Consider the following 22,926-nt stretch of genomic DNA (forward strand, 5'->3'; position numbering starts at 1 on the left):
TATCGAACTTTTTCTATATGTTTGTTATGCAAAGAACTCTCAGAATACACCGTCGCCTGCGGGAAAATCGTCCTATAAAGATTTCATTACTCCAATATCGGATTCCGGCCGGTAGTAAACTTGGAATGTAATTTAAAAAAATGTTTTAGTTATTTGGCATGTCCACACAATTAAGATCACACTTTTTTATGAAATTCCGTAAGGATATGTTATTTCTGTATTTTTTTATTTTGACATATTGCATTTATTTTGAGTGTCGAAATCATTTGGAATTGATTTATTTTAAAATGTTTCGTGTTGATTTGTCTATCTTATAGTATTTACTTTATTTAAAATGTTCGTTACAATTTTCATCACACAATTAGTATAATTTAATTAAGACATTTAAATATCCGCAATGCGTTAATACGATGCGATCATTACAGCAGCGTTAAAAGATTTGATCGAATTTATAATCTGATTTCGTTCATAATTAGAATAAAATATAAATATTACAATGTCAAACTCATTTTTTTTTAAAACGGTGGACGCGTTTCAGAGCCGAGTTGGCCCAGTGGTTAGAACGCGTGCATCTTAAATGTATCAACAATATAAACGATCGAAGGAATAAGTACAAACAAATGTAATCAAAAAATTACATTAACAGCCTGTAAATTTCCCACTGCTGGGGTAAGGCCTGCTCTCCCTTTGGGGAGAAGGTTTGAAGCATATTCGACTACTCTGCTCCAATGCGGGTTGGTGGAATACAGCATAGTGTCAGAATGTCGTTGAAATTAGACACATGCAGGTTTCCTCACGATGTTTTCCTTCACCGCCGAGAACGCGATGAATTATAAACACAAATTTAGCACATGAAAATTCAGTGGTGCCTGCCTGGGTTTGAGGCCGAAATCATCGGTTAAGATGTACGCGTTCTAACCACTGGGCCATGGGCTCTTCTATGAAAAAATAAATATGTATATATAACATATTTGTTTGTATTTTTTTTATCTGATATTCTCAGAAAATGCTTCATACAATATAAATGTATTCTAAATTGACAGCGAAACATAACCCGGGAAATATGTATCGAAGAATTTTGACACTTGTATAGGGTTACCAAAACAATAGAATAAGTTATATATCTTTCTATACATTTTTAATTTGACTTTCTTTATACAGGCTGAATTTAATCCGTACTAGTTATACATTTTTATAATGGAGTTCAGTAAACTAGATTTTTTTGTATAATTGATATTACAACACTAATGACTTTTTAGTTGACTGCACACCTTGGGAATGAAATGATCGCCTCCAGCCTGTTTCAAATAACTAAAATATAATTATTATTCTACATGCAAAATGGAAAAAAAAATATCCCGCTGTGTTTCTTTCGCCGGTTCTTCTCAGGTCCGAGGTGCTAAATTCCGAACCGGTGGTAGATTTTTGACAATCAATAAGCAAGTGTAAACACTTCTATATATTGAATAAAGAGAAAGTTTTATTTCCACTAACTTTGATTCCTTGATTTCTTGAAGCATTTGTTATTCTGTGCACTCGTATTTTTTAAATTTGCCATCCACGTAAATATATAATAGTACATAAATTAGCCATATACATAACAGGAACCTCTATAATTCTTATATATTAAATTCCTGAAGACCTTTTGATGAGTAATTCCTTAGTCCACGGTATGCTTTGGTGCTAGTAAGAGAATTTGAAGGGTATATGTAACAGGATCTAAGGAGAAGCTGATTTTTGTATGATTTAGGTAGGCGGAGCAAATGAGCCACTTGACGGTAAGTGGTCACCACCACCCAAAACAAGGGCGCTGTAAGAAATATTAACCATTCGTTACATGCCAATGTGCCACCAACCTTGGGAACTAAGATGTTTTGTCCCTTGTGCCTGTAGTTCCACTGGCTCAATCACCATTTAAACCGGAACACGACAGTACTACTGTTTGGCGGTAGAATATGTGATGAGTGGGTGGTACCTACCCAAACGGACTAACACGAAGCCCTACCACCAGGAAAATGAATATATGAATTAGATTTTAAATTAAAATTTTAGAGATCATTGATAATTACTGGGCATTTCTTTGAAATAATAAATTGACTAATTTACAACGAAATACAAATACTCGTTAAGTAGTTTATTTAATAAGGCAAACAAAAATTAAATACACAAACCTATATGTGAATACATCAACAACATACGCACACTAATGTAATATAAAAAATACTACAAAATAATAAGAATTCCAAGAAAAAAAAGTTAAAACGATAAAAAGATAACAATGTAAAATTTAAGTAGACTATAATCGGAGTAAAAAGTTCTATCTTTGGAACAATATAAATAACATATATTACATGAATAATCCCAACGGATATTGTTACGAACAAGCTGTGACGTACATCGTTTTATTGAATTAGAATATTTATTTGTATAATGTACAGACGAATATGAATTTTTGAAATTATTATCTCGGCGTGTCTCAACCCTATTGTTAACTCGATAAAAATGTCGCAGCATCTTCCGCAGCGAGTATTCATAGTTGTTTAAAAAATAAAATATGTATTTTTAGCTCCTTAATATTCTTAAATCATACTTCTTCAGACGTAAGTCTGATGTCAACTTATAACCTCAGTCTGTTCGTGACTTTATTATTGTAGGATTCAATAAAGAATTGAAGAATCAAAATGGCAAAACGTAGCAAAGACTGGATCGTAATGGAAGCGCTTATGGGAGCTCAGAGGGGCGAATTTGAACAGTGAAGCTCCTCAAGTGACAGTGCTTTGTTCACCGAGGCTATCTTACAATAAATACTGCTTATACTTGCAGTTGGAGCACTGATAACGATAAACGATATTGTTCCAATAAAATAACTGTGAGCAATCAAAATATAAATACTAGTATTTACTAGTTAAGTTATATGAATGTGCGGACGCTTGAAGATTAAACAAAATATTAATTATAATAAAATTGCGTGTACATGCAATAGAAGTGAAATTTCAATTAAGAAAATTTGCTTTTACGTAAAGCGTCCTTTAAATTTAATTCTCAGTTATCGTTCACCTTCCGATTAACGAATCGTCACCTCAGAGATTTCACTTCAAAAGGATTTCACTTGATTTACACTGAAATGAAATGAAACATGACTTTGTGATTTCGTCCTAGTTATTACGTGTAAACGAATTTAACATTCGATTCTCGCATCGGCTTGGTGTTACAAGCCGAATTATGTTTTTATAATAAAAATACTCAGTTTTTTTAGCTTGGCCTATTGAAAAATTTAATGTTCATGTCAAAAAAATATTTATAAATAAGGCATATTACTCAATACAAAATTATATTAAAGATAAAAAACCATGAACTTAGTATTTGTTGATTTCTAGGCAAGTTATATCAAAATATAATTGTACTTTACTGACTTTATAGTCAAAATGGTGGATAAGAGTGACTATAGAGTTTCTTGAGGAAGCTTTTCACTAGAATCTGTTTTCCGAACCGATAGTAGTACTACATTTATTTCAACACTAACTTGATTCAAAGGTGATTTAATGAGCCTATGTGAACATTTAATTTAGATCTATTTTTTATGATGATAGACTATTTTAATGAATCGAGTTATACGTCGACGATCGACTTTGTTCTCACAGAATAACTCTTTTTGCAATGTACTGGCTTCACTTTTATGGCTGGACTGCAATGCAAGGCTTATCTGTTTGACCTAGAATAAATGCCGAGTGGGCGGCGAGTCTAACTTATTAAATATTTAAAGCACTTTTATTTATTCATTTTTTTATTTTACACAATTCAAAATAGTACTTAAAATGATTACATCCAATTATTAAGGAGTACAAATGGAACGGATATTTTTTTAATATTTTATGACCGAGATTTGTCCGTGCCTTGGGTTATTTTTTTCCTTAATTTTACGTATTCGTTCCAAATTTTAAATTGCATCAAGAAAGCGCTTTGATCGCCACTAGGTCTGTTGTTTTTACTAATAAAATGCTTCGGCTCTGGCTCTCTCTGGTTTTTACTTAGAAATTTCTTCCAAACAACACAATAAAAAAGAGTAATAAAAATATAATCTTGGTAGGCGGTGGATAATTGAGATATATACAAAGTTATACTTATACGTAACACATACGTGGATCGAACCAGATTAGGTCTTTAAGATTGACTTACCTTTGATAAAGAAACTAATTTCATTTGAGATATACTAGAAGCTTGGCTACACACGACCTACTTTCGCAGGCCGGTTGAGCAATCACAAATCCCATGTACATGTACAGTCTGTAAATTTCCCACTGAGGGGCTAAGGCTTCCTCTGCGTTTGAGGAGAAGGCTAGGAGCATATTCCACTACGGTGCTCCAATGCGGGTTGGTGTATTCGCGTGTGGCAGAATTTCGTTGAAACGAGACACATGCAGGTTTCCCAACGATTACTTCGCAGTCGAAGACGAGATGAATTATAAACACAAATTACCTTGCCTGGGTTTGAATTTGCAATCATCAATTAAGATCACGCTCTGACCACTGTGCCATCTCGGCTGCCACTGGACTATCTCGGCTAAACAACCCCCATACGACGTTGTTAGTTAAAAGTAACATCTCTCCTATCAGATTAATAAATCTCATTTTTTTTATAAATATAAAAAATAAAAATAAATATATAATTTTTAGGACGGGGAATTGGGGCAACTGAAAGTATCTAAGTGGTCACCATTACCGATAGACATTCGGGCCGTATGAAATTGTAACCTTACATGTATAGTATGATTTTAAAAAAAAACGACGAAAATATTATGTAAAATGAAAATTTGTCCTGTCATTTGATATGCCCATATTTTTTTACAATACAACCGAATCATTTGTGAACACAATATATCCTATTATGTCATTTGTCATCGTCGATTGGATTTTATTTTCGTATGTTTTCCCTCAGTCCATAAACCAGGGCAAACGGAAATTAAGAATCCACTAAAAACGTATATTTTATCATTTTTCATAGAAATAATGACAATTTTGTTTGAATACAGTCTATTCAAACAAAATTGTCATCGCTACACAATTTAAAAGTACTAAAAATTTACAAGTAAAGAAATGTAATTAAATATTATTATTTTTTGTTACAGAAAACCACACGCAGTTGGATCGAGAGTACGTTTCAGAAACGAGAATGCAAGTTCTTTGTGCCCAGCGCTAAAGACGAGCACGTGTAAGTTAAACGATATAATATTTATAAATGAGAAAGCAACCCGTTTTATGTTTTCATAAATAAGGGGTTATTTAAGCCCTCTCCCTTTAAGCAACCAACGTTGGTTGCGATCATTTAAACAAGAACTCTGGTTGCTTCTCGAAACTGATTGGAATACGAATTAAATTATTTGTATTTACATTTCTATAGAAAATCAAAGTTTAGAAATTAGATCATGAATAAGGTAATCATTAAAGTTTCTGAATGCCTTGTTACTTTGATTATTCCTCAAAATTAAACAATTTTGAGGAATAATCAAATTGTTTGATTTTTTTCTTTTAGTTTTTAAAAGAACGACCACATAATTAAATAAGGTTAAGATTGTTATTTTTTTCTAATAAATAAATATCGGACAACATCACAAATATTACTCTGATCCCAATGTAAGTAGCTCAAGCACTTGTATTATGGAATATCAGAAGTAACGACGGTACAACAAACACCCAGACCCAAGACAACATAGAAAACTTTTTCTACATCGACTCGGCCGGGAATCGGACCCGGGACATCGGAACGGCATACCCATGAAAACCGGTGTACACACTACTCGACCGCGGAGGTCTACACCTTTTGCTGTGGAATGAGTCGCTAATGTTTTCGCTTTTTTACAACATTTAAAAAATATATTAACATAGTACTTGAAAAGACATACTAATAGGTAATGTTATTATAAATTATTTTATATAAATATTCCGAACATCCTATATAGACTTTTGATAAGATATTAGCGTCATTTTATCAATTTCTGTCCGGGTGTCGTTTAATTTTTTGCTTTAGATGGTTATTTTCTCTTCTCTTTTTTACTTCGTGGAGTTATTATTACTGTATATATTATTCCATTATTGTTTGTTTTTTTTTCTCGTTTGACCCGATGTAAAGGTCCTCCTGGAATTCAATTGTTTTTACTTATATATTAAGCCGGTTTTCTTTGCCATACAACATCTTATGAAACATTTAAATTGTCGTTGTTTAGTGGTAATAATAATAATGATTTTATAACGTATTTCCTTTGTCTATGCCGCCTTTTCGCCTACGTACCTATAAATTTACATTTTTTGTATCCGGTAATGTTAATAAATAGTTATTTATCTTACTCTATTGTTTATTAGACAAATATATTCCATACACTTGCTTTAGCCGTCAGTACAATAAAGGTAGCTTGGGAAATGAAGAAAAATATAACATAAGTACATATAATTTTCGACCGCGTGTAAGGTGGTGGGCGTGGTTGTTGCGTAGGTTTTAGGTATAAAAGCCATGCTTCCTTCCAAACAGTAACAGACAAGCAGGCAGAATTAAACACGTATTTATATTTTTAGTATAGACAAATTGCTAAATTTACGGGAAAAATTATTCGACTCGAACAGAGTCGCATGGAACAGCTTGTATTACGTTTCTATTAAGTTCACAATTATATTTCTTTGTAAATTGTGTCAGACTTGAAAAGTGAACCCGACAGTTGAAATTACAAGTAAAATAAACAAAATAAAAGGAACTTTTTTTGAATATATTAAATTATTATATGAAAAAATAAGGGTTAACAACATGATCTTTACAAATATAAGTGTGTTTGATGAAATTTTGCATGCGTGTTGTCGAGGGCGTTTGGAACGAAGCCCTTTCGCTTCAGCTTACAGTAGGGTGAAGTGGCAGAACTCGTCACGTAAGGAAAACCCGTTATGGCCACTCCAAGAAGCCTTTCCCTCTCTGTCTTTTTCTCTGTGTCTCTTTCTATTATATACGGCTTAGTATAACATTATTTAAACTCATATTTTGTTATACTTTTTATTCATACGCGATTTTTGATAACTATATTGTTTCTTGCCATTTAATTGTTCTCAAATGTTAATTTATATTTATGTATCTGTTATTTATAAATTTATTAAGTACATGAATATAAAATAATAATTAATTAATAACAAAATACTGTAGTTACTTGCACGAAAACACTATATATAGATAGTATACCTATTTTCAAAAAAAGTAAAAACATCAAAAGTGACCAATACTAATAAAATTATCATTGACTAATTTTTTTGGTGTATTTGTTCGTGTTGGTTACTTACATAAACTAGATGCTAAAGTTATTTTACTAGTTTTTTTTTGGTATGTTGTAGGTGGTGGTGGTGGTGGTGGTGGTGGTTTGATAGGTGGACGAACAAATGGGCCAGCTGATGGTAAGTGGTCACCACCGCCCATAGACAATGGCGCTTTAAGTAATATTAACCAATCCTCACACCGCCAATGCGCCACCAACCTTGGGAACTAAGATGTTATGTCTCTTAGTTACACTGGCTCACTCACCCTTCAAACTGGAACACAACAATACTAGGTACTGCTGTTTAGTGGTAGAATATTTGGTGGTACCTACCCAGATGATCTAGCATAAAGCCCTACCACATAAACTCGATGCTAAAGTTATTTTACTAGATTGTTTAAGAGCTAACTAGAGTTCCATATTCCGATAACCATCCATCACAGCTAACGCTATAGATTAATTAATTAATCGTGCAAATTTCGATATATCACGTTTAATTTAATCGATACTTCGAAACTATTCGGAATAAGATATTAATTTAGCAAAATTTACGAATTCCGTGAATCGTTCTGAGATTTGTGAGAACATAATCAGATTGCATTATCTAACGATAAGTTGCCGTTAAAACATACACAAGTATGTGAAATAGCTGAATATTTTTATTTTTTACGAATTTACAAAACGTAAAACTATTGATTAATTTTTGAATGATGATGTAACACATCAAAACACGTAGTCAGTTTAAGGTAACGAAATCAGCAGTACTATTCCGTACGAACTCTCTTGGTGTAGTAATACAGTTATTTATTCTCTCTCACACACATTACAGTTTATATTTTGGCAACCCGATCTAGGTTGTCCTGTATTAAGGGTCTACTAGCTCCTCCTCTAGGATAGGAACTATTTATTTATTTATTTATTTTACAGTGGTTAAAGACTAAACATAGGAAATACATTATCAATTATAAAATAAAAAAGAGTAACTCTTACTCGTGAATATGGATGTGTAGGTGCGTATCAGTGAGCGTTCTCGAAGAGCCTTTAATAGATATTATCGTTACAGTAGAAAATAATCCCGTATAATTAAAGAGATATCTATCTACTTGGTGGTGGAGCTTTGTGCAAGCCCGTCTGGGTAGGTACCACCCACTCATCAGATATTCTACCGCCAAATAACAATACTCTGTATTGTTGTGTTCCGGTTAGAAGGGTGAGTGAGCCAGTGTAATCACAGGCACAAGGGACATAACATCTTAGTTCCCAAGGTTGGTAGCGCATAGGTGACGTAAGGAATGGTTAATATTTCTTACAGCGCCTTTGTCTATGGGCAGTGGTGACCACTTATCATCGGGTGGCCCATATGCTCGTCCGTCAACCAATGCCATAAAAAAAAAAATCTATTGATATTCTATCTATCTATATTAATATGATATATTATAAAATATAAACGTATTAAAAAAGGCAGTTACGAGTATGTAGATCATAAGCCCGTATTATGCGTTTTTTTAAATATGCTATCATAATTTTACATTTAAAATGACTTGCATGTAAATAGGTTCGTTAGTGAGCTTGCGTTAAATTTTAATCATGATATTAAATAAGATCACATAATGACGTAATGTAAAACAAAATATTACCGACATGAGGCGTTTTTTTTATTGTAGTCTAAATTTATGAAACACAAACTTCCAAGCTCCGTTTTACCCCCTTAGGGATGGAGATTTGTAAAATCCATTCTTAGCGGATGTCTACACCCTATAAGGAACCTGTCTGCTGAATTTCAAGTTTGTAGGTCTTATATTTTCTGAGATATCATGATTAATCAGTGAGTGGTATTTCGCTTTTATATATATACATTTATCCTCCGACCTCCGTGGTCGAGTCATGTGTACAACGATTTTTATGGGTACGCTACTCCGAGGTTCCGGGTCCGATTCCCGGCCGAGTCAATGTAGAAAAAGTTCATTAGTTTTCTACGTTGTCTTGGGTCTGGGTATTTGTGGTACTTTCGCTACTTCTGATTCTCCATAACACAAGTGCTTTAGCTACTTACATTGGGATCAGAGTTATGTATGTGATGTTTTCCAATATTTATTAAAAAAAAATGTATACATTTATCTATGTGTGCTTCGCAACAATATTTCATAATTGCTTTTATACAAATCCTTTTAAGGACGCGAATTAATAACTAATGCTCGATAAATTATTTTATTTCGAAACAATTAAATTAAAAGGATTTGTAACTCTAGCAATATAAGAATTCAAGCTGACTACAGATTAAGTAGACACACTTTATAAGAATTTAATTTACTTTATCGGATTATATAAATATTAATTGTTTAATTTTTAAAATTTTGTTTTAAATATTTCGTTTCTTTGTATTGTTATTTTATTTAATATAAACAAATGAAAACCTCTAATGGTCGCTCTGGGAGCAATTCTAGCTGGAAAAATGTAATGAGGAGGTGAGAGAAAAACGCAATCGTGACCGCGTGGTTTGTTATTTATATAAATTATACTAATTGTAACTGAAATTGTATTCGCTGGGTCACAGCCCTTACGGTTCAGTTGGGAATGCGCAATAGGCATGTTTACACTCTCTACGTCGTTTTTCTGAATAGATTATCATCCCAGCTTAATATTATAAATGCGAAAATGTATTTGTTTGTTTGTTACGCTTTTATGTCTTATCTACTTAACCGATCGTGAATTAATTTCGCATACATATTGTCAGGGTGCGGGAGAGGTTTAATCGTTTGTTAAAAATACATTAATAACTAAGGCACAAGCTTTTGTAGATGATAAAGGCGTGGAGCTAATACATGTTGACTTACAGACAGGATATATTTTGTATAATTTTATTTAACTGATATATACCTTTGTATGTTGGAGAAGAGTAACTGCTGAGTTTTTTTTTTTCGGTTCTTCTCGGTAAAGACTACCTTCTGAACCGGTAGGCTTACGTTAAATATAGTTGTTTAAAATGACGATTCTGATGATGAAAACTGCTCCTTGATGCCTATTTGAATAAAGTATATTTTGATTTAGATTTTTGACATAAGATACTTAGCTGACCTAACATACCTGTGTATCTGACACAGATACAACATGTCATATTTTTGGTATACGTCATACACAAATGTGAAAGAGTTACCACTAATATAGAGTGTAAAACTGCAAAGACTGCAGAGAATGATGTAGCAAATTTAAGACTGTGAAATACTCATATGTACCTAAAGCTAATCAGCAAGCAGCTCTTTCAGTGCTCGCCCAGTTATGTGTATTTATAAATGAAATTAATAAAAAATATTATTTATTCAAGTATGTATTATATATGTAATTTGTTTGTTAAATAAACTTTGGGGCCCAGGTTATATATTACGCTAGAGGAGGAGTCCTCTGCACCACAAAGATCCTGTTGATATCGTTCGCTTAACCCCAGACTAGAATGCCAAAAAATATTATGCTTAGATGACCTGTTTTTTTTAAACGAATTAGAAAAACTATGCCAATACATTAAATTTTCAAGAGAATTGGTTTACCGCCAATCCTGCATAAACAGACAAAGACTTTCTAGAAGATCGAACCATATATTTGCCTTGCCTGAATTGTGAAGGCCTGAACAAACAGCGCTAATTCAAGACTAACGCTGTGAATCGGTGTTATATCTTATTCATGTCGTAATTATTCACAGGGTTAAGTTCGGGTCGATTATTCCGAAATTATATCAATAAATATATCATGGTATGGACATTGATGTATTTTCCTCGGGGCAAAACGGGCGATACTCCATACTGACAGATCCCGGAGCGGTTTTTTATCTTCTCAAAGATTTTTTTTTATTTTTGCTATCCGCTACTGGGCTACCTATATTCGCTGACTATATTCGCTTCGAGAGAAAATTTAACAAAAAAATACGTAAAATATTTTCACCCATCAATATGCTAAATAAACTTCCCGGCTTCGTCTCGAGCCCATTCCAATTCTTAAAGTAACCAGTTTTTTTTATTTTTAATTAGTACTAGCTTTTTGTGGACCTCTTTAAAATTTATTTGATTAAAAAATTTGGGTATATTCACGAATATGTATTCTCGGTGGTGTTTTGAATTTGAACTTAGGTACTTTTTAATATAGGCATGACTTCATTTTATTTACTTTCATTTATTTGAAATTCTGCAATTCAAATATCCATAAAAAATAATAAAATAAAAATTACGTAAATAAATGTATTATATTTATCATGCCTCTGTGGAAAACAAAATTGTCTTTATACTTTTGTGCCGAATTTGGGCGAAAAGAAACCTAATCTTCTTTACTGCATTTCGCCTGCGCGTTCCTTTAGGAATTGAAGGATTATTCATCTCAGGTCTTGAGAGAGATACAGAATAAAATAAAGTCTAGAAAACTGTCTTACATAAATGTTGAGTCGTGAATATTCGGTGCCTGATATATTTTCTGGGCTATTTGATCATTATTATAAATGCAAACTCATTTTTAATGTATTTCTTGCCAGGAGTTATTTGTTATAGAAGGCTTTCTGAGACAGATAATATCATATGCTTGAAATTAAAAATCACATAATAAGCATTATTATACGCACACCGGCATAGACAACACACACACACTCAGACGTATTATGTGAAATGACTTAAATCGATTGGAAAAAGTTTTGGCTTAAATCATACAGTTTTGCAGTATTAATTCTGCAACAAATTTTTTTGATTGCAACTTTAAACATTTCCGTGTCCCGTGAGTCACATATGACTCCATTTTAATTGTTAACTATTGTGTTTTTAGTGGGGAAGTCAAAATGTATTTTTTACAGTAAAAAATAAATAAATATTGATACTTTATTTAATTTGTATTAAGTTTTTACATACATTCACATCAAGATCAGTATCTTGTACTTCCAGATCTATCTATCTCTGTAATCCTTATTAATGGCTACTTCTTTATTTTATATATTATGCTAATAATATTCTAATGTTTATTTGCGTACCATTGTAACGTACATCAATACATCATACATCAATGTGTAAAGGCGAGATCTCTTGGTACAAGTAAAATATTACATAAACGTCAGACTGTAATCTCGTAAGAACTGTTAAACCTGTTTCATCCCGTGGTGGTCCACAACCCTAATATTTTTATTAAAGCTTATTTAAATAATAAGTCGTGTATGAAAGTAGGAGTTTCAATAATAACGTACTTACTTTCTTTTTTTATAAATATGCTTCGTCATGTGTTGTAAGGGTATTGACATTTGTGTCTGTCGCTTTCTCCCACATGTCTGGCTCTTCAGCTATTTCAGTATTCTGAAATAATTGAAATTATATATGTATTGTTTATTATTAGCAGCATGTAAATTTCCCACTGCTGCGCTAAAGCCTCCTCTCCCTTGGAGGAGAAGGTTTGGAGCATATTCCACCACGCTGCTCCAATGCGGGTTGGTGGAATACACATGTGGCAGAATTTCGTTGAAATTAGACACATGCAAGTTTCCTTTCCCGCCGAGCACGAGATGAATTATAAACACATGAAAATTCAGTGGTGCCTGCCTGGGTTTGAACTCGAAATCATCGGTTAAGATGCACGCGTTCAAACCACTGGGCCATCTCGGCTCTCTTAGTATATTATTTATATATATTGTTTTTTTTTATTTCCTGTAGATTTACTCGATCTTTGTTCTAGAATCCAGGGTTTACTATAATATCAGATTGCGAGATTCTAGATGGAACACCGGTTTTTTTGCCGTCCGATCTGATTATAATAGTAAGAGAATAAATATTGCTCTTTTGTTTGCTCTTGTATTCATCCGATATTCATGAATTTTTGCACAGTTACTGAAGACATGGTCGCAATACGATGCGAGCTGTATCGGATATTCGTATTCAGAAATATTTAAAAGTATATAACGCATACTATACCATAGATAGAGTTAAATACAATTTATTAATTAATAAATCACCTCTTTCTTGGCAATTGGTTTCAAAGTATCCGCATACAGTTTCCAGAACATGGTCACGTGATTCCTGTTCGGCCTTCGCCTCTGGAACACGTGACCTAAACCCCACGTGTCAGCTGACGTACGTGAAACTATTCCTTAAGAAAACAAGTTCGTTAATATCGGAAACAAAACGATTAGATTTTATAGTTTATTTTATTTCTTTATATATGGTAAACGAAACATTGTGAAGGTTGCCTTCATGTATCATATAAAATAAATACATCGGAAGCTATGACGTAATCGATGTAATAATATATTGTGGAATATAAATGTGAAATGTGTGCGGAATATTGATCATGTAGCCTCGACAGCTTTGATATTGATTTTTTTATGATGCAGCAAGGCGGACGTGCAAATGGACCACCTGATAAGTGATCACCACCGCCCATAAACAATGGCGCTGTATGAAATATTAACCACTCCTTACATTGCCAGTGCGCCACCAACTTTGGGAACGTTTATCTGTTATCTCCCTTGTGTCTGTAGTTACAATGACTCACTCAACCTTCAAATCGGAACACAACAATACTGATTAATGCTGTTTGTCGGTGGAATATCAAATGCCCTACCATCAAATAAAATTAAAGTATACATTTACAACATACTCGCACTTAAAGATTTTACGTCATCTAAATAAGAACATATTATAGAAGAAAAATATTGTACCCAGTATATTAGCGATCGTTAGCTTGTCATACAGCTCTCTGATTAATTCGGCCTTTTTCGTATTGACTGGATAATTTTGCTGAAAAATTAAATGCTTATCATATACAAACTGAAAAAGCTTATCAATTAAAATATAGATTTAAAAACCTGTGTTAAAATTTTAGAATATCTTTAGTTTAGATTTTGTAGGTAAATATTAGCCATGAAAAGAGTTCCTATTTCCAATACTTATTATTATTAATTTATACGAATCTGTATTGTTCGTTTTTCAAATTTTAACGAAATATAACTAAATAAAAGAACAAAATGTCACTGTCAATCTCTTCGTAAAAAATAATTAACTAAGAAGGTATTTGAAAATGTATAGAAAGCATCGCAACGTTAATGAAGATGACCATCTTAAGTACTTTAAAGTTAATTAAAATTTAAAAAAGATAAACGAGTCACAAAGTTGAAAAGTTTCATAAATTAAATGCTAATAGATATTTAACTTGAAATAGTTTTAAACACTTGTAATTAAATGTTTTTAAACGAAAAGCGTATCTCAGTTCGAGCGTACTTCTCTTTGAATCGTTTCTTTAATCTCCGAGATTGAACAAAATTTAAATAATAATTTATTTTTAAATACATTTATCATAATTACTTTTTATTGAAAATCCATTTCGTGTTTATTGGACTGTCGCGTTAGATTAAAACATTGTAAGGAAATCCAGTAACTCGATGGAATAGTCTAAAACCTTTACGCCTAATTTACCTTTGGCCTAATATTTACGGACGTTACTTTAGAAATATTGGTACTTACGTAGTAACGCCACTTCAGCGGAAAAGAAATTCTGCGAATGCGCCATGACAGGATAGGTTTTTTTTATATATAAAATAAATAGATAAAACCTAACCTACCCTATATTGGCACACTTGCAAAATGTATTTATTATATATATTTGGTTATATGATATTCCGAATTATTATATATTATATAAGATCATTTTCGCACAAGAAATAAATATTGATGATTTTGAAGTCTCTCAATTTGGATGTGATTAGTTTTACGAAATTTGACTATGCTACATCTAAGTTGTGTCGTACTACACGTAAGTGCCGAAATATTCGCCATGTTGGATTAAATATAATGTAACATAGTCACGCCAATCGAAAAATTAACAAAGATAAACGAATCACAGATTTACGTATTCCATGCATATAGCTAACAGCTCAGCTATGTCGTACACTACTAACAGTTCTTGATGAATATATCTTAATGTAAAACAAAATACTATTCCACTAAACTGCTTAAAGCCACTTTAATTTTACTTACAAAGCTTTATCGGCGTTTAAAATCGACATAGATCATTCAGATCATCAGCTCAATGATATCGCGTCAATTATATGTCATATGTTGTTTATATGACTTTTGTCCTCTTGTAGTTGAAATAGCTGACAGCTAATGACATGCAGGATTTGTAAGACGAAGGTCGAGAACGACACCTAACTTGTCAAATTATGATAAGGAACTTACGTCAAAAACTGAATAACTTACTGAATTACTTACAAACGAATAGAGATAAATAACCCTCGTTCTTGCACCGCCTTAGTTAAATAAAACGCCCCCCAGAAGTGATAACTTAATCTAATTGCTGTCGTATGCGTAAGTGAAAGAGAAGCCAGACAGACTGGCGCCGTAACGCGTTACGTAACGAAGCGGTCTCTCTCTCATAAGAAGTTCACTTAAAAAAAAACTGTTTTGAAAATCTCCCTTAATATTATTATAGTAATCAATTTCATATACGCATACAAACATAGAATTTTAATATAATAATAGGTATTTATTATTAATTTAACTTTGTAAACTACAAAGTCAACTTCACAAATATTCGAAGATTTTGATGCAATTGTGATCTTACAATGACGACAGATACCAAACAGGATTGATATTAGTTTTATCTTTAGTAATATTGTAAATGCGAAAATCTTCAAAATATATCTACTTTATTCGAGTAGCCTTTTTACAGGCAATTTGAATTGTCATCTTACAAACTATATTAAATGAAGCTACCACCGGTTCGGAATGTATTCTTATATACATTATGGCGTTATAGCTCTCATATAGTCCCGATAAAATAGCTGCTCGACCCGACTGTGCTCGGCTATATTCTAGCTATATACAAATTCTGTCGTATATATTTTTTGTGAAACTAACCGTTTCTGTAGAGCACGCAATGAAAGCTCTCAAAATAAAAATGTTCTCCCCGTTTTTATATAAATTTTCATCGATAGAGTATCTATGAAAAATGTTATAAAATAAATGTCATAATATAATGGTATAACCTATTGATATTAACCTATAAATAGTAGCCTATAACCTTCCTCGCTAAATAGACTATCTATCGCTGATATATTCTTTCAAATCGGACCAGTAGTTCTTGAGATAGAGAGAAAAAAACTTCAGCTTTATAATATTATCATAGATAATTAATTTAATAGGAGATGACTTATAAAATCATGTTTATTCTAAAAACATTAAAACTTTTTTTAAGAATTAATTTCTACAATCTTACAAGTATTACAATCTATATAATTGAAAAAAGGTATTAGTGTAGTCGGTTAAGTCGGTTTTTGAATTTTTTTTATCAATCTTAAAGTTAGCTTGTGCTATAGTGGAATACAAACGTAATTAAAAACAGATACCAAGTGACTATAAAAGTAACTAACAGCTATGAATTCCAGTATAGAGTTCGTCGGTATATCCTGTTTCCACATCGTAAGCCGCTTCACAGCCTCATATAACATGTCCAGATTTATCTGCATTATAAGAATTTAAATTTACAAAACACTTATGAAAATGAATCCATAGTAAATAATAAAGATTCAATCGATCATTGCGTATTCAAACATAAATAAGCACCGCTATATGTTTCTAAAAATTTATATGTTTGTGTTTATCTCTTGCTTGATGTAGAAGAAAAATAACGTGAAAATCTCGGGATGAAAATCTGTCACGTGTATCACTCAACCCACGTTAGTGTGCTGTTCTTTGTTACAGCCTAATTTCAACGAGCCAACAAGGATAGAAGTTCGTTGTATTAACGACTTGATTACGTGTTGGAGCCACTGGGCCACAACTTACGAATGTTTGAGAGTTATAGACATTATAGATCCCAAAGTCGATAGCACATTGACGCGCAAAAACGAGATATTCTATCGAAGATATGGTTGGAACGAAGTCTCTTTTCCTGTATATAAAATACTCGATAACAACGAAGAACGTTAAAAAACTTGGAGAGCATTCAAATAAAAATTAAAAGTAAAAGTTTCATGATGGTGGACGTCTTAAATATATTAAGGCACAGCTCGTATTCGCTCCTTTTAATTAAAAAGGAAAATATACATCATCTGACAACTTATTATCGTCTATTTTTACTCAACCCATAATATAATTCCGTTTTCCCACTGGGCTATCTTGGCTTCAGAATTAATTCTAAGGCTAATGGTAATTTCGTATTAAAACGAAAGTCACATTTTCTTTTATAGGCGCCCACATAATCCCTCGTTGAATGCCAAGCACTAAGTAGCTATAAAACGCAGATGTTAATAAAATATTTTTATAAAATCGCGATTTGTACATCAACAGATTTCTTCATAATTATACGAGCTGTTAAATATTTTAATAAAATATTACAATTTAAGAGTGCAAAACTTGCTTACTTTTAATTATATTTATATTTTGAAATCAGTTTAAAATTTCCGCATATCGATTTAAATAGTAACCGAAGTTATATCAGACCTAAACTACATTTAATGTTCAAAATCACGTTAGTGTGTATGTAGCCTTTTGAAAGTAGTAGGTATTCAGTAGGATCAGCAACGAAATAAATAAGAGATGCTGTATTTATAGTTGATAATATACTTGCGAGTGGAAATATTATGAATTCTTTTAGATTAGATTACGGATAAGATATTTTTTGAGAGATATATTAACAGCTTACGGTCTTACGGTTGTCGGTACCCTTTTTTATGGCATTGATTGGCGGACAAGCATATGGGCAACCTGATGATAAGTGGTCACCACCGCCCATAGACAAAACCGCTGTAAGAATTATTAACCATTCCTTACATAACCTATGCGCCACCAACCTTGGGAACTAAGATGTTATGTCCCTGGTGCCTGTGATTACACTGGCTCACTCACCCTTCTAACCGGAACACATCAATACAGAGTACTGTTATTTGGCGCTAGAATATGTGATGAGTGGATGGTACCTACCCAGACGGGCTTGCACAAAGCCCTACCACCAAGTAACTTTTAACTAAACAAATAATTAAATCTCTTAACGTGACGGTTAATAAGTTTTTGTAAGAGACTGAATAAGGAAAATTTCAAAATTGTATGAGTATTTTGTCTCGAATTCATTTCCAAAATTGTGGACATAAAGTCTTTATGTATGTAATTGTTTTTGAGTGTTCAATGAAAAATAAGTTCTAAAGCCTTTTAGTATTAATCGTATTAAATATTATTATAATTAACCTCGCAACATGGCGTGGCTGCTTGTGGCGGATTTTCATTGGGCAAAGAATTACTTGAGACGAACAAAGGCGATAACATCATACTCCGAGATCCAGCTTGAGCTCCTTCTTCATAATGAAACGAGGGAAAACAATTGTTAAAATTTCATTTGAAACTGATACTTGGAAACTTTAGTAATTGGGTTATTTCATTTAAAACATTTCGTTGGACGTTATTAAAGAGACTTTTGTTTCCTTCCCTTAATTTTTATTATATTCAATAATTAACCAATTCGAAAAAATACATTAAAATTTATAAATATAATAAATATAAATATTGGATAACATTACATACATTACTCTGATCCCAATGTACCTAAAGCACTTGTGTTATGGAAAACCAGAAGTAACGACGGTACCACAAACACCCAGACCCAAGACATAGAAAAATAATGAACTTTTTCTACATCGACTCGGCCGGGAATCGCACCCGGGACCTCGGAGTGGTGTACTCATGATAACCGTTGTACACACTACTCGACCGCGGAGGTAGTCAATAAAAATTTATATGGTATAGTAAGTGTAAATGAAAAAAAAATATATCCCGCTGAGTTTCTTTCGCCGGTTCTTCTCAGGTCCGAGGTGCTAAATTCCGAACCGGTGGTAGATTTTTGACAATCAATAAGCAAGTGCAAACACTTCTATATTGAATAAAGATTTTTGACTTTGACTTTGACTTTGACTTTGTTATATTTTGTGTTTTAAATGTCGCTCTGTGAGTGTTAGTTTATTTTCCAAGTTTCTTCGGTTGAATTTTGTTTCGTAAAGAATATTTGACTGCTTAAAATAACAATTACGGGAAGGAAACTACGAATGTGATAAAAACGAAATTACATGTAAAAATTTAATTGTAATTTTTGTAATGGTAAAAATGTTTAATATAAAGCCTTAAATTATAGAATTAAATAAAAGAAAAGAATATAACTTTAATGGTAGAACTGTGTTCTACTGTAAATGGTTAGGACTTTGGAGCAATGATAGCCTTATTTTGTTAAATATAAGTAAAATAATACCCTATAGTTTTTTTTCTAACCTGAGAATTTCTCTGTTTGATCCATTTTTTTATCATTATCGCTTCTAATATGTCGGTTATATTTACGAAGATCCTGTTCATATCGATTAAACTTCTTCCATAATTCGTAATTGTACCTAATAAAATATAATCGATTTTTTGGTATCGGAAATAAAAAAGAAGTCGAGAAATAAATTTATTTAATTCAACATCACAAAACAACAACAAAACAATACTTTTGAAGCCACTACCTTCTTAGACAACAACGATGTCCACAACGTTCACATCCAGGTGTTTGGAATCCATTCGATGACAAACGCGTGAAAATAGTCGAGACGGATATATCTCTCTCCTTCTTTTCGCCTGTGGTTTTGGACTTTCGCTTAAGTGGTTTGCGTGGTTGACGTTTCGCTGGCGGACGTCCCCTTTTTTTAATCCTCCCTGCCAAACGTTTCGTGTTCTTCTTCTTCGCGTTACTTTTGACATATTTCTTTAAAATCGAACTTGTCCGTAGCTCTTGGTTAGTTCTCGCCATATCTACGTCACTTATTTCTGAATAAGTATCTGATTCTGACATGTCTCTATTTATTCTTTGCTCTCTATTATCATTATATTCATCATCTACGGAATTATTACTCTGACTCGCTTTCTTACTTGTGGAAGGCTCGTTCGGACCGTCTTTCGTATTATCATCTTCCATGCCCAATTTTTTTCTGATGTAACTAATAATTTTGTATCGTTTTAAATAAAATTATCGACGAAAATTTCTAAAAACGATCTATCATAAAAATAGACAGTGATTAGTTCTTTCGTTTTTTTGTTTTATACGTCGTGTTCGAACGTTACTAAAGAGGATACGCTTCGAATCGAGTATTAACAGTTTAGCGTAAAATATAAATTATTATAAAAATAATTCGCAAAAGAAAATTTCAAGTAGACTACGTTAAGTACACCTATTACCTGGATGAATGCTCTAAGTTCAAACAAATTAACTTGAAAGGCGAGGAAAATTTAATTTATTTTCTGCTCATGAGTCCAAAATGGTGTTGCTGTTACAATAGAGTTTTTGTTTCATTATGCAAATTAGCCTTATAATTTCATGTACGGTAATCGTAAGGCTCTTAGATATCCCAGTGGTGGACAACAAACCTCTTCACCTCTTGTGATGAAAGTTTGGAGCTTATTCCACTACTCTGCTCGAATGCGGATTGGTGGATAAATATGTGACACATAATCTGTCACCCACCGAACCGAATCACGACTTAATCCTTATTCAACGAAATGGATAAGCTTATTTTTATGTAAAATTATTTTTTAATTATATTCTTATTTTGTATCAACAGCTGTTGGTGCGGTCTCAGTAAGACTGCTCATGGAGCGAACATTCAAACAGCTGGACCTGGCGAAGCCTGGGTACCAACACGGCACACCCAGGCTGCTCCAACTGATGCGTATGGTACCGTTGAGTTTCAGGGAGGGCCGCATCCGACCAAAGCACAGGTACATGATGATTCCAATAGATATCATAAAGATTTTTTATTGAATTCAAATTTGATAACAGATTGTTATCTATATTATGACTATTTAAATAAATTATACTTATTATGATGTCGATTAATTAAATATTTTTATCTTCAGTATGTGCGACTATCCCACGACACTCGGCCAGACTTGATAGTCCAGTTGTTGACGAGAGAATGGGCTCTTGACAGACCGAAGCTTCTCATAACTATACAAGGCGGTAAAGCTAACTTCGATCTTCAGCCTAAGCTCAAGAAAGTACTCAGAAAAGGATTGTTGAAGGCTGCGAAGACTACTGGAGCTTGGATATTTACAGGAGGGACCAATACAGGTATACGATGATAACTTTTTTAAATAATCTTTATTAATAAATGAAGAGCAGTTTATTGTATTGCCTAAATAAAAAAACTGACTAAACCAATATAGATAAAATTTATATAAGAAGATGAAGCGCCTTTTGGAGAAGGTTTTATTATTTAATACGTGGCAGACAACGTCTGCCGACAGCTTGCTTCGATAATAATCATAAATAATAGTATAAATATGCTTTAAAATTACGAGTAGTAAATACTACTCGTGATTTTTATAAAGCTGTAGATTTATTTTTGTTTATTTGAACGATCTTTATCTGTAACCAATGTTTTAGACTATATAAGGATAAGCTACAACTCACGAGGGCGGAGCAGAAATGTATGTGCTAGTTTTAAAAATTTCTGCTCCGATAAATAATAATCTTGAAAATGTATGTTTGTTACTCAATCGCGCCCTAACGGTTTAACGGATCTGTATAAAATTTGGCACAGAAATAGACTATAGTCTGGAATAGTGGCTAATTTTTATCGCTAAAATCTGGCTTAACCACCTCCCCCCTCCTCAAATGTAGCATAATTGCCCGCGATAAGTTTACCAATAACGTTTATTCAAATATTCTGGCGAACTATGTTCGTACTTAGGGAATGAATTTACTCAAATGTATGCGGGTCAAACGAACATACGATAGGATACTTAGCATATATTTCATAGTTTCATAATGATATCTCAAATATTCCAATAGTATGAGAAGTGAATAGTAAGTGAAGTGAATTCTAAATCCAGAATATAATATTTTCACGAACACCACAGATTATTTTGAACTAGAAAAATGATGTCAAGACAATTCAAGCTTAAATTTAAATTTGAAATTTATCTTCTATTGCTATTAGATTTAGCTATAAGTGTCTCGTTATAAGTCTGTTCACTCATAAAGGCGCGCCTCTCCTCGTTGATTTTTAATGAAATACACTTAAATATATTTTAATTTGTATTTTTTTGCTGTACTCTTAAGTTGTCTCACGCACACTAAGACATCTTGTAGGCACGAGCGTCACTCACACATGCTAATGCACGCCGATAATAATTTAAAGTGGAGGGTCACGCCTTCGTAAGTGAATAAATCTATAATAGTTGTTGCATAGATAAACTCTTTATGAATATATGTTACGCTACTTTGTTCAACAAGTAATAGTTTCTACTTAAAAAAATTATTTCCTGGTAAGGAGTCAAAATGTAATCACTTCTTTTATCAGCCAAACTTGGCGCTTGAAACGCTGAACAGTGCCAAGTTTTATATCTTCGTTTTCGTATACTGCGAGTCGCCAAGCTTAATTAACGATTAATGTAATTGTCTTTTCGTAATGAGTATTCCAGCATGCTTATATTCTTTATGGTGATGTCCTCCTGAACGTTTTCGGTCGTGGTGGAACTTAACTCAGATATTTTAGCGTACTCTTGTGCACTGCGTGTGCACAAAAAGCACAAGTCTATATTCCGCGCACAATATTTTCAAATACTAGCCCACAATAATAGCCCAGTCTATTATTAATTAACGTATAAAT

At 32.8% G+C, this 22,926-nt stretch overlaps 1 protein-coding gene and 1 long non-coding RNA gene across 7 annotated transcripts in view; one reads left to right on the forward strand and one right to left on the reverse strand.

The window, feature by feature from the left end:
- Window positions 1-22,926, forward strand: part of LOC125070203 (transient receptor potential cation channel trpm) — a 277,870-nt gene that overhangs the window by 186,271 nt on the left and 68,673 nt on the right. For all 6 annotated transcript variants that reach the window (XM_047679956.1, XM_047679958.1, XM_047679957.1 and 3 more), the window contains 3 exons: window positions 5,127-5,209; window positions 20,875-21,031; window positions 21,170-21,383. In XM_047679956.1, the coding sequence (XP_047535912.1) occupies window positions 5,127-5,209; window positions 20,875-21,031; window positions 21,170-21,383 (454 nt within the window). The remainder of the gene's footprint in view (window positions 1-5,126; window positions 5,210-20,874; window positions 21,032-21,169; window positions 21,384-22,926) is intronic.
- Window positions 17,417-18,524, reverse strand: LOC125070207. Its single transcript, XR_007119873.1, has 2 exons — window positions 18,482-18,524; window positions 17,417-17,528 (listed from the first exon to the last, which is right to left on the reverse strand). It is a non-coding gene; the product is annotated as an uncharacterized LOC125070207 (long non-coding RNA).

This window comes from Vanessa atalanta, chromosome 17 (genome assembly GCF_905147765.1).
Source record: "Vanessa atalanta chromosome 17, ilVanAtal1.2, whole genome shotgun sequence".
In the NCBI taxonomy this organism is placed as follows: Eukaryota; Metazoa; Arthropoda; class Insecta; order Lepidoptera; family Nymphalidae; genus Vanessa; species Vanessa atalanta.